The sequence below is a fragment of the Spea bombifrons genome, chromosome 8, assembly GCF_027358695.1.
Source record: "Spea bombifrons isolate aSpeBom1 chromosome 8, aSpeBom1.2.pri, whole genome shotgun sequence".
NCBI lineage: Eukaryota > Metazoa > Chordata > Amphibia > Anura > Pelobatidae > Spea > Spea bombifrons.
Window position 1 is genome coordinate 18,057,051 of NC_071094.1, and position 11,215 is coordinate 18,068,265.

General features: G+C 49.7%; 1 protein-coding gene across 1 annotated transcript; it reads right to left on the reverse strand.

The window, feature by feature from the left end:
- Positions 1 to 1,718: 1,718 nt before the first annotated feature.
- LOC128503829 (uncharacterized) lies at positions 1,719 to 6,124 on the reverse strand. The gene is made up of 3 exons (XM_053474024.1): positions 6,035 to 6,124; positions 5,867 to 5,984; positions 1,719 to 2,314 (listed from the first exon to the last, which is right to left on the reverse strand). The coding sequence occupies exons 1-3, from the start codon at positions 6,122 to 6,124 to the stop codon at positions 1,719 to 1,721; spliced, it is 804 nt and encodes a 267-aa protein (XP_053329999.1).
- Between the last annotated feature and the right edge of the window lie 5,091 nt (positions 6,125 to 11,215).

The following is an 11,215-nucleotide window of genomic DNA, read 5'->3' on the forward strand; positions in this document are numbered from 1 at the left end:
AGATATTAGGTCCAACAGTTCTAGCTGATGGATTTGTATAAAGAGCCATGATTGCCACAAGTATCCATCCCGTAATTCCAAACTTTATTAATGTACCCCTCATAAAATCCCAGCTAACCCGGTCGAAGGCTTTCTCTGCATCGACAGACATAATCATAGTTGGAATAGCCTTCTTTTCTGCTTGATCTATAATATTGATTATTCTTCTAATATTATTACAGGAAGATCTGCCGGGAATAAAACCAACCTGGTCCGGGTTAATAATCGTATTCAAAACTAATTTTAATCTATTGGCAAGGATGGAAGAGTATAATTTCACATCAACATTTATGAGTGAAATAGGCCTATAGTTAGCAGGATCTGTGGGGTTTTTACCTTCTTTAAGGATAGGGAGAATATTTGCTCTAATCATTTCATCGGGAAAAGTACCTTTTTCAGCAATAGAGTTAAACGCCAACCTCAATGGATCAAGTAAATGTGTGTTAAAACTTTTGAAAAATAGATTTGTGAAGCCGTCCGGGCCTGGAGTTTTATATTTATTTAACCTGGATATTACTAATCTAATCTCGGATTTTGTTATTTCTCCATTTAATAAGGCTCTCTGTTCTACAGAAATCTGGGGCAAATTTATTTTCGAAAAATACTGTTCAATATCTTTCTGTAGTACTTTATTCCCTAGATTATATAATTTCTCATAATATTGATTAAATTGGTTACCAATTGCTTCAGGTGTAGAATAAATCTCATTATCTATTACAAGTTTATTAATTCTATTTTTAGCTTTTATTTTTCTTAATCTATTTGACATCATTTTGTCTACTCTATTACTACAACAATAGAATCTTGTTCTTAATTTTTTCCATTTTATGTACTGTATTCTCCATCAGTTTCTCATTGCTTTGATTCTGGATCTCTTTAATTTTTTCCATTCTACCCTTAGTGGGATGTTTTTTATTATCTAAGGCCTGCTGGTTAAATAGGATATATAATTCTCTAAGATTTTTCCCTTGGTTCTTCCTAATATTGCTTTTTAATTTTATCATGAGTCCTCTTAGAAATGCTTTAAATGTACACCAATTATTTTCTGGAGAGGTATCCTTAGGATTGTTCTCCTTAAAAAATAAATGTATTGATTCCTCTAGGTACTTCACATTTTCTTTATTATAAAGTTTATAGTCATGTATGTAGGTAGTGTGTATCGTGCATTGTAAACCCAATACCAGTTTAACCCACCAAATAACGACACGGAGACTGAGATTGGATAAAGCAGGCCACAGCACAATTTTATTATAAAACCCTAAAACACTGTGTTGGCCCAAAACACCACAAACCAATAAGAACAATATACAATAACCGATAAATAATAAATACAAATATACAAATATATACATAACACATTACCGTAACATATTCAAACATAACCAACACAGGAGCCGAATTAACCCCGTCCTTGCCGGCCTCTCACACTGCACAATCCAGACCACAGGTACTCACCTCCCCCCTCGTCCAAACAAAAGTTGACAGCTACCTTTCGCTGTCCCACCACCAATGCTAACCACCAGCCGTCCAACAAGCTCGGTGGGCACGTCCAATAAAACACCAGAGGTTAGGGGAGGATTGAGCCTTCCATTACCAGCATCCAAACTCCATCACTTACCAAAACCAGACCGGCAAGGACACCCAAACCGCCACCAACCCCGCTGTTTAAACCCCTTAAATCAGCGGGGGCCCCCACCAACACACGCCATGGCCTGACCGATAGCCTCCTGCAGAGCCAAATTGAAAAGATCCAAACCGATGTCATTCAAATGAACGCCATCACTCCGAAACAAATTGGCCGCGTCCCTTTCAAACACCCTATGCCGAACCGTCACACCATTAACGCTAGCCACAAACTTGGAAATCCAACGATTAAATTTAACCCGCGACCGCTCCAGGGCCCGCTGATTAGTCGCCACCCGCCAAAAATTCCGAGACACCACCTCGGACCACACCAACCGGACATCAGGAAACAACACCATAAGCCTAGCAAGGTCCCGAAGAACCGTATCCCCCAGAGACCTAACCGGGACCACCCCAAGATCATTCCCCCCGAGGTGAATCACCAGAACCGAGGGAGGACCCAACAACCGGGACAACCGAACCAGCTCAGGGAGGAGATGAACCCACAGCATCCCCCGTTTCCCGAACCACCGCACCTCAACCGCAAGAGGAGAGAACCCCAACTGCTCCCCGTTCGGGCGAACTGCCGCCCGCCTCCTGGCCCAGAAGATGAAGGAATGTCCAACGAGCCAGACTTGAGGGAGAACCACACCTACAAAAAACAGAGAACATTAAACAGGCATATCCAAACGAACATATGACCTAAAACGACCCGATCGCCAGCGCCCAATACGCTGCACAGAGGAATCAGGCAAACCAACCCGGGTAGCCTCCGTAGCCGCACCAATCCTAAAGGAATGACCCCCAAAAGACCCGGCGGGAACACCCAAGACCGACAGCGACTTCCGAAAAACACTGACAAACTGGAAATGGGATAAAAACGACCCGTCCAGATGCACCAACAGCGGACCCCCCACCGCCGGGCGTACCAAGAGAAACTCGCGAACTAACGACACTGGGCAAATAGGAGAGCCCGCAATGGCACCCAAACGAACGCAAGACCCTCTACCCAGAACATCCGTCTTCGAGCGCCGAATGCGAAAGCTCAGACCACCAACCCCTAATTCCACATCCTCCGCCAAAACACCGCCAGGCACACGCTTATTAGGGCTAACCAATTCCCCAATCCGCATAGCCCCGAAAAAGGCCAAGCTAAAAGCCGCCCGGAACAAACGAACTTCGAATTCTGAAACACAAACAGAACCCAACACCCCACACAACCGAACCAGCAACTCAGCCGAAACCGGCCTCCGAGTGTCCCTCGCAACAACTCCCCGTCGCCAACCCCTCAAGGCCTGGCGAACAAGGAAATCCTTGGTAAAATCGGCGATACCCATCAACTTACACAAAAAACTAAGACCCGACAGGCGAGCAGAAGCCGCAGATGGGGACACCCCGGTCGAGTCCCACTGGCACAGGAGAGAAAGCAAGCCACGAACCCGAGCAGCATGAGTCGGGAAACCCCCACAGCCGCCCTCAAATGCTGCCCACTCGTCCCACACTTTACAATACCTCCCCCAGGTGGACCTGGAAACGGAACCTCGAATCCACTCCGTCACTCGTCCAACCCAAGGGACCACAGGTCCACTGGACACGGGACCCCGTCTTCGTCCGCGAACGGTGCCGTAGCTCGAAACTCTGCCCACTGAAAGCGAGAAAGAGCATCAGCCGTCACGTTTTTGACACCGGGTATATGCACTGCCCTACAGGTCACATTCAGACCCAAACACCGCAACACCAGCCGACGCAAAAGGCGAACCACCGGAGGAGAGGAAGCCGTCAAAGTATTGATAGCCTGAACAACCCCCAAGTTGTCACAATGAAACAACACCCGCCGATCACGGAGAACATCTCCCCATACCTCCACCGCCACCAAAATGGGAAAAAGCTCCAGGAACGCCAAGTTCCGGGTCAGCCCCGACTCCCTCCACGAGACCGGCCATTCCTCAGCACACCAGTGCACACCCAGGATAGCCCCGAAACCCACCGACCCCGCCGCATCCGTGTAAAGATGTAGCTGGGAATTAGAAACCTGGGGCGCCTGCCAATACGACCGACCATTGTAGGTATCCAAAAAGGACCCCCAGACAGCCAAGTCGTCCCGCAGCGGACGAGTAAGTCGAATAAAATGGCGGGGTCGAACAACGCCCGCTGTCGCCGCAGCCAGCCGCCGGCTAAAAACCCGACCCATCGGCAAAATGCGGCAAGCGAAGTTCAACTTCCCCAACAGCGATTGCAACTGACAAAGCTGAACCTTTCTCATACCCCGCACCCTGGCAACAAACCCCTTCAAGTCAACCAACTTATCAACAGGCAAGCGGCACTCCATCGCCACAGAATCGATCTCGATTCCAAGGAAACTCAGACAGGTCGAGGGACCCTCCGTCTTGTCGGCCGCAAGAGGAACCCCAAAACGACCCATCACAGCCTGCACCGTGTGAAGGAGACGAAGACAATCCCCCGAATCCCCCGACCCGATACACAAGAAATCGTCCAGATAATGCAGGATAGAAGCCAAACCCGCCTCCTCCCGAACAACCCACTCCAAAAACGTGCTAAAACATTCAAAATAGGAGCAGGAGATAGAACAACCCATCGGGAGGCACATATCAACGTAAAAACAACCCTCAAACTGACAACCCAACAAATGGTGGCAGGCCGGGTGAACCGGGAGAAGGCGAAACGCCGCCTCAATATCAGTCTTAGCCAACAGGGCGCCTCGACCCGCCGCCCGTACCATGTCAACCGCCTTATCAAAGGACGCGTAAACAACCCGAACCATTTCAGCCGAAATGCCGTCGTTAACCGAACTGCCACGGGGGTACGACAGGTGATGAATCAAACGAAACTTACCGGGGTCCTTCTTAGGAACCACCCCGAGCGGGGACACCCGCAAATTCGCCAAAGGCTGCACGGCGAAGGGGCCCGCCATGCGCCCTAACTCAACTTCCTTATGCAACTTGTCCCTAACAACATCAGGAAATTCCGCAACAGAGCGTAAATTCCGAAAATTAACCGAACCAGGGGCATCCACGAATGGAATCCAAAACCCCTCCGAAAACCCCCGCAACAAAATGTCAGCAGCACGCCGGTCACTATATCGGCTTAGCCACGGGCGCATCGCGGCGACGTCCACTGGCGTCGTCGCCCTTCGATCCCACATCTGCGCGCTCGCCCCCTTTAGCCCGCTTGAAGCAGCGGGAATGGGGATGGGCTCCGCCACAGCCGGAGCACTCATGCTTGAACTTACAGGACGTTCCAAACTTACACTGCCCGTCGTTGAACTGGTAACAGCACCCCGGCCGCCGCATACCGGCCGGAGAGGGCGTGGCACCAGATACCCCCCCGGCCCCTCCAAGAAACGACGAGAAACCACCCTGGTGTGTGGCCGGCCGAGTCATAATGGCCAGCCACAGACCAATGTCCATCTGATCCCAACCGATAGACGGCCGGACCGCCAAGCGTTGGCGGAACTGCTCATCGTACCGCCACCAGCCCAGACCCCCATAAGTCCGACACGCGCTCCAGATGAGATCCTGATACGCAAAAAGTGCCGAACATTTTTCAGGGCACTTTTCGTCTATCACACTAGCCAGAATAGAAAAGGCGCGGATCCAATTCCCAAAGGTCTTTGGAATCCGCCGATACCGAAACTTCTCTTTCTCCTTCTCCTTGTCCTTATCCTTCTCCTCCGTCGCAGGAGGAGGAACCTCCTCCAGCGGCAGAAGGGAGAAAATCTCCAGGAATTCCCCCTTCCAGATCTTCTCCTTAACCTCCTGTTTGAAATGCAGCCCAAGCGGGCCCGACCAACACATGTAGGCCGCCCCACGAGCCACGTCCGCCACCCCCAAAGCCGCATCTACAACCGGCAACGAGCCAAGAACCGCAGCAGACCCGCCAGCTGGCGGGGCCGCCGCCACCGGAACCCCGGGGGCCACCGGGCCAGATGGCCCGGCTCCAACAGTCCCCGCCACAGCAGGCGCAGAAAGGGAAACCGAACCTAAAGACCCCACGCCACCCCCAGGTTGCTCCCATACGGACCTAACCTGACTATCCAAACCTGAACCTGACGGACCAGCACCCCCGCCGCGCTCCCACGCATCCAAAAAACCCCTCAGACCCGAAAGAAAAGCACCCATAGAAGAGCCCGAGCGACCCTCCACCCCGGCTCCCAAGAGGCCCACAGAAGTAGAAGGCAACTCACCGCCAAGCGACCGGCAGACCTCCTGCGGCGCCGTAGCCGAAGCCGTATTGCTAGAAGGTCCCTGAAGTCCTGGTCCCAGCAGCGGCGAAGCATCCTGCAGCAACACACCAGACACAGCCTGTGTAGAAGAGAGGGGTGAGATCACAGGTCCTGGAACCGTTGCAGTACCAGAAACCACCGGCAGGGGGCCGAAACTTGGCAAGCCACCAGCAGGCGCCGTAAGGAAAGCAGGAAGGGGGGTAGCAAAAGCCTCCTCATCAGAGGAGCCGTAAAGAAGCTGGGAAGACCCCACCAGCCCTTCCCCCTGAGGAGGTAAGCGGGCCGAGGGCCCCAGAGAGAGGGCCAGGTCGTCCCCGGAGGACCCCCCTGCCTCCTCCGAGACAGCCCCCCCAGTAGGACCCCCAGCCGCCCCCCGTATAGCCCCGCCGGACCTACTCACCCCCCCCGCGGCTTGCCTGACCCCGGATGGGGCTGCCGCAACCGCCCGCGATGTCCTCTTCGGGCGGGCAGCGGAAACGCCGCCCGCCGCTTCCCGCGCTCCCGCGCGGCCTCCAGCAGGCTCCACAGTTCTGCCGCGGCCACCGGAGCGGCCGCGACGAGGCGCCGCATCCCGCGGCGCCCGTGCAGGCGCCGGGGCCTCCGTCGACGGCCCCGGCAAGGGAGCAGCAGGCCTCGCGAGCCGTGAGGCAGCCTCGCGAGACCGCCGCGAGGACGCACGCCGCCGCCGCCATCTTGGGGACGACGGCGGCGAAGACGGCCGCCCGCCCCGAGGAGACGCCTCCCGGGGCGCGCGCGGCCCGGGGTCCGGACTCCTGCTCCGGTACCGAGCCCCCCCACCCGACACGGGGCTCAGCCGAGCAGGAGGGCGGGCGCGCCGGCGACCCGAAACGCGCCCGCGAGACGGTGCCTCCGCGGCCCCACCAGACCCGGCAGGCACAACAGGCACCGCAGCCTGAGGAAGTAAATGAGCAAACTGCTCACGAAGCGCCCTACCACCGTCCTGGTCCGCACCAGCCCTGAGAGCAGCGAGGATCGCATCCACGTCCATGCTCCAGGCCGTCAGGGTACACCTAAGCACAAGCAGGTAAACTGTTGGCCGTGTCTGCAAAAAGGACAGTGACCGGGGTCACCCAAAGGGCACCTTATATCACCTAGGGTCTCCCACCCCTTAATTAACATACCCCAATCAAAACACGGACATGCCCTGAGCATGCACTAACCCACACACATACATGCTCCCTGTCCATTTAGCTACGCTGATTCCCAGGGGCCTTCCAGTTTCCACGTCGTTCTTGATTTCTTAATTAAGTTGTTTTTAAACTCCAGTACCATAATATTATGATCTGACCAGGTATTATTTTTTATTTCTATTTTTTGTACTCGTCCTATCAAAGAGGAGGAGCACAAAATATAGTCAATACGAGAGTACGATAGATGTACATTAGAAAAATGTGTATAGTCCCTCTCTAGTGGATGGTAGACTCGCCATATATCCATAAAATCGAAATTAGTTACCGTTTGCTGAAATAGCCTAGCCAGAGCCTTTATCTTTTTTTCACTAATTCTTTTCTTATTAGTTTTAGTATCTAATTCAATATCAAGAAGACAGTTAAAATCTCCTGCTATAATACAACTTCCCTTCTTCATGATTTCAACACGTTCTAAAATTTTGTTCAGTAGATGTATTGGAGAAATATTTGGTAGATATACGTTTACTAAAGTGTACCATTCTTCATCTAACTTGCAAATACTAATAATATACCTTCCCTCAGGGTCATGGAATTCATACTCGATTTCAACTTGAAGAGAGGAGGAGAAAACTATTGCCACCCCTCTTTTTTTTTAAATTCATCAGAAGCATGAATCAATACTGGATATTTCGCTCCCTCCCATTTAATTCTATCTGACCTCTTCCAATGCGTCTCCTGTAAAAATCCAACATCTACCCGTTCTTTACACATATAGTTATTTACAACATCATCCCTTTCTTTCTTAATATTATCAAAAAGTCTAAAAGCTGGGATAAATAAACAAACATATATTCTCTTAGCCCTCTAATGAATAGGGCCAAAGAAAAACATAAAACAATACACATACACATATCTTCAGAGACTATAGGCACACAGCCTAAGTCCCCTCGAAAGAGAAATCTCCTAATGGACATGTCTCCTATGTCTAATATAAGACATACGGTAGAGTAAGCAATACTCGCAGACTTCTTATTTTGTTATCTAAGAACAAAAGGGCTTATTCCTTAATGTTAAGTTTTTCAAATGGCAGATAACATTTTCTGCATATTTATTTTATCATTTATAAGCTGTCATTATTAGTAAAACCGCGAGGAGAGAAAAAGAAAAAAAAAAAACATTAATTAACTTTAAAAATTAGGTAATCTTTTCATTATCAGACCATGTCAGAAGTAATAAGTGGTTTCAGTTGTAAAAAAATTCTTTTGGCTCAACATCATCTTAAAATTCTACTAATCTGTTCAAATTAGACTTGGGCACCAGGGGGCTCTTCGTGTTCGTCTTCGTGCTCGTCTTCGGGGAAAAAAAACCTTCGTATTCTGCGAATATTCGCCCGTTCCTGTCTTCTCTTCGGGCGAATATTCGCGGACATTCTTCGTGTTCGTTTAATCTTCGTTTTCTTCCCGGTTGCCTAGCAGGGGTTAATACGGGGTTAACAACACATCGGAGCAGCAGCAGCTGCCGTGAAGGAACGTGTGTGCAACTCTATTGGTCGTTTCGGCAGGGGGCTGGTCTGGCATCAACTAGTGAATTGCAGAACGCACTTCATTTGTTGATGGCAGGCCAGCCCCCTGCCGAAACGACCAATAGAGTTGCACACACGTACTGAGGTGTACTGTACACAAAATGACCTAGAGACAAATGCTCCAAGGAACTTGGCCTCCGTTTATCATACACAATCACACATCCATAGATGTTTAATAAAAGAATAGGGATTATTTTACATTTTTAAATTGATTTTGGACCACTTGTAATACATGCCTAACATTTGCTACCTATTTACAATGGCATACTTTGCAACAACCCAACTTTTACTGGACAGGACTGGAAAAAAGCAGGACTGTCCACCAAAATCTTGGGTGTTTTGGCAGGTATGCGGATGGAAAAATGTTGGACAAGAACTAAAAAATAGCTTAGGGTTAATGTACGGTTATGTTTAAGATTAGTAGCAGTGCACTGCTTTGGTTAAAGATGTATTATGTCTAAATAATAATTTAATTTTAATTTTAATGGTTTTTTTAAAAAAAATTAGGGGTTTATTTAAATGTATTTTAAAGTTAGATTTATTATTTAGTACTTTATTATATTTATTTAATGTTTATACTAGTGCTACCTACCGAGCTATAACTACCAACGTGTATTTGCATACCTAGTTTAGCTAAATTAGATGGGACAGGACTGGAAAAAAGCAGGACTGTCCCTGAAAAAGTTGGGTCTGTTGGCAGGTATGTGGATGGAAAAATGTTATAGTATGAAGTGTGAGTTATAGCGTTAATGCTAGTGAGTGTAGAAATGAAGGCCAGGACAAATAACAAGAGGAAAGGTCCTTGTGATTTGTGCATTGTACGTGTATGTGTTATGTGTGTTATGTGTGTTGTCACTTGTCACTGGGTTATATGTGTTATGTGTGTTATGTCACTGTGTTATTTGTGTTATTGTGTGTGTTATGTTTGGTTGGTTGGTTGTGTATCAGAAGGAAAATAATGAAATGGAAATGGAAAAGGAAATGGAAAAGGCGAATGAGTGGGCAATTGGCGACCCACTCACCTGTTTCACCCCAGAGCAAAGCATCCAAACACTGTCAGTCCTAGACGTTTGGCAGCAGACTTCCAGAGCTCAGACACAAGGCCCTAGCGTAAGCTGGCCACTCCGGCGGAGGTAGCAGGCGTTGCCACACCGCAGACAGAGGCAGCCAGAGGGGAGAAACTGCCCTTACCACTAGGGACATTTTGGGCATGACTCTAGCCAGGAAGCGAACTGGCAGAGAAGAGATGCTGGCACCACCACCACCACCAGCAGCAGCATTGAAAAATGGGAAAGGCGAATGAGTGGGCACTTGGCAACCCACTCACCTGTTTCACCCCAGGGCAAAGCACCCAAACACTGTCAGTCTTAGACGTTTGGCAGCAGACTTCCAGAGCTCAGACACAAGGCCCTAGCGTAAGCTGGCCACTCCGGCGGAGGTAGCAGGCGTTGCCACACCGCAGACAGAGGCAGCCAGGGGGGAGAAACTGCCCTTACCATTAGGGACATTTGATTCATGACACTAGCCAGGAAGCGAACTGGCAGAGAAGAGACACTGGCACCACCACCAGCAGCAGCAGCAGCAGAATTGGGAAAGGCGAATGAGTGGGCAATTGGCGACCCACTCACCTGTTTCACCCCAGGGCAAAGCACCCAAACACTGTCAGTCTTAGACGTTTGGCAGCAGACTTCCAGAGCTCAGACACTAGGCCCTAGCGTAAGCTGGCCACTCCGGCGGAGGTAGCAGGCGTTGCCACACCGCAAACAGACGCAGCCAGAGGGGAGAAACTGCCCTTACCACTAGGGACATTTTGGGCATGACACTAGCCAGGAAGCGAACTGGCAGAGAAGAGATGCTGGCACCACCACCACCAGCAGCAGCAAAATTGGGAAAGGCGAATGAGTGGGCAATTGGCGACCCACTCACCTGTTTCACCCCAGGGCAAAGCACCCAAACACTGTCAGTCCTTGGCGTTTGGGAGCGGACTTCCAGAACTCAGACACAAGGCCCTAGCGTAAGCTGGCTACATTGGCGGAGGTAGCAGGCGTTGCCACACCGCAGCAAGTGCAACCAGGGGGGAGAAACTGCCCTTACCATAAGGGACATTTGAAGCATGACACTAGCCAGGAAGCGAACTGGCAGAGAAGAGATGCTGGCACCACCACCAGCAGCAGCAGCAGCAGCAGCATTGGAAAAGGCAAATGAGTGGGCAATTGACGACCCGCTCACCTGTTTCACCCCAGGGCAAAGCATCCAAACACTGTCAGTCCTTGGCAGGGGCGTACCTAGAGTATTTGGCACCCGGGGCGGATCCTGTAAGTGGCACCCCCCCCCCAAATGTAAAGACATCTACAAAATTATGTTGGCAAGAATATTTATTGCACCAATTTGTAAACTGTATGTAAACTGTAAACAACAAGAAATCTGAAAAAATAAATTAATAACTTGTAAGTAAAATAAATATGTTTAAATAACATTTACTGAACATATAATAGTGCTTTCTTTAATAACCCCCCCAAAAAAAACAACAAATACAACAAGTTTCTAAGAAGCCCTAACAAATGAGTGACAAACATT

Coding starts and splice junctions, on each gene's coding strand:
- LOC128503829 (XM_053474024.1), bottom strand. CDS start 6,124: ATGAGGAGGCTTTTGCTACCCCCCTTCCTGCTTTCCTTACGGCGCCTG. Junction 5,985..6,034: donor CCCCCTGCCGGTGGTTTCTG/GTACTGCAACGG, acceptor TCTTCTACACAG/GCTGTGTCTGGTGTGTTGCT. Junction 2,315..5,866: donor GGTCTGCCGGTCGCTTGGCG/GTGAGTTGCCTT, acceptor TGTTTTTTGTAG/GTGTGGTTCTCCCTCAAGTC.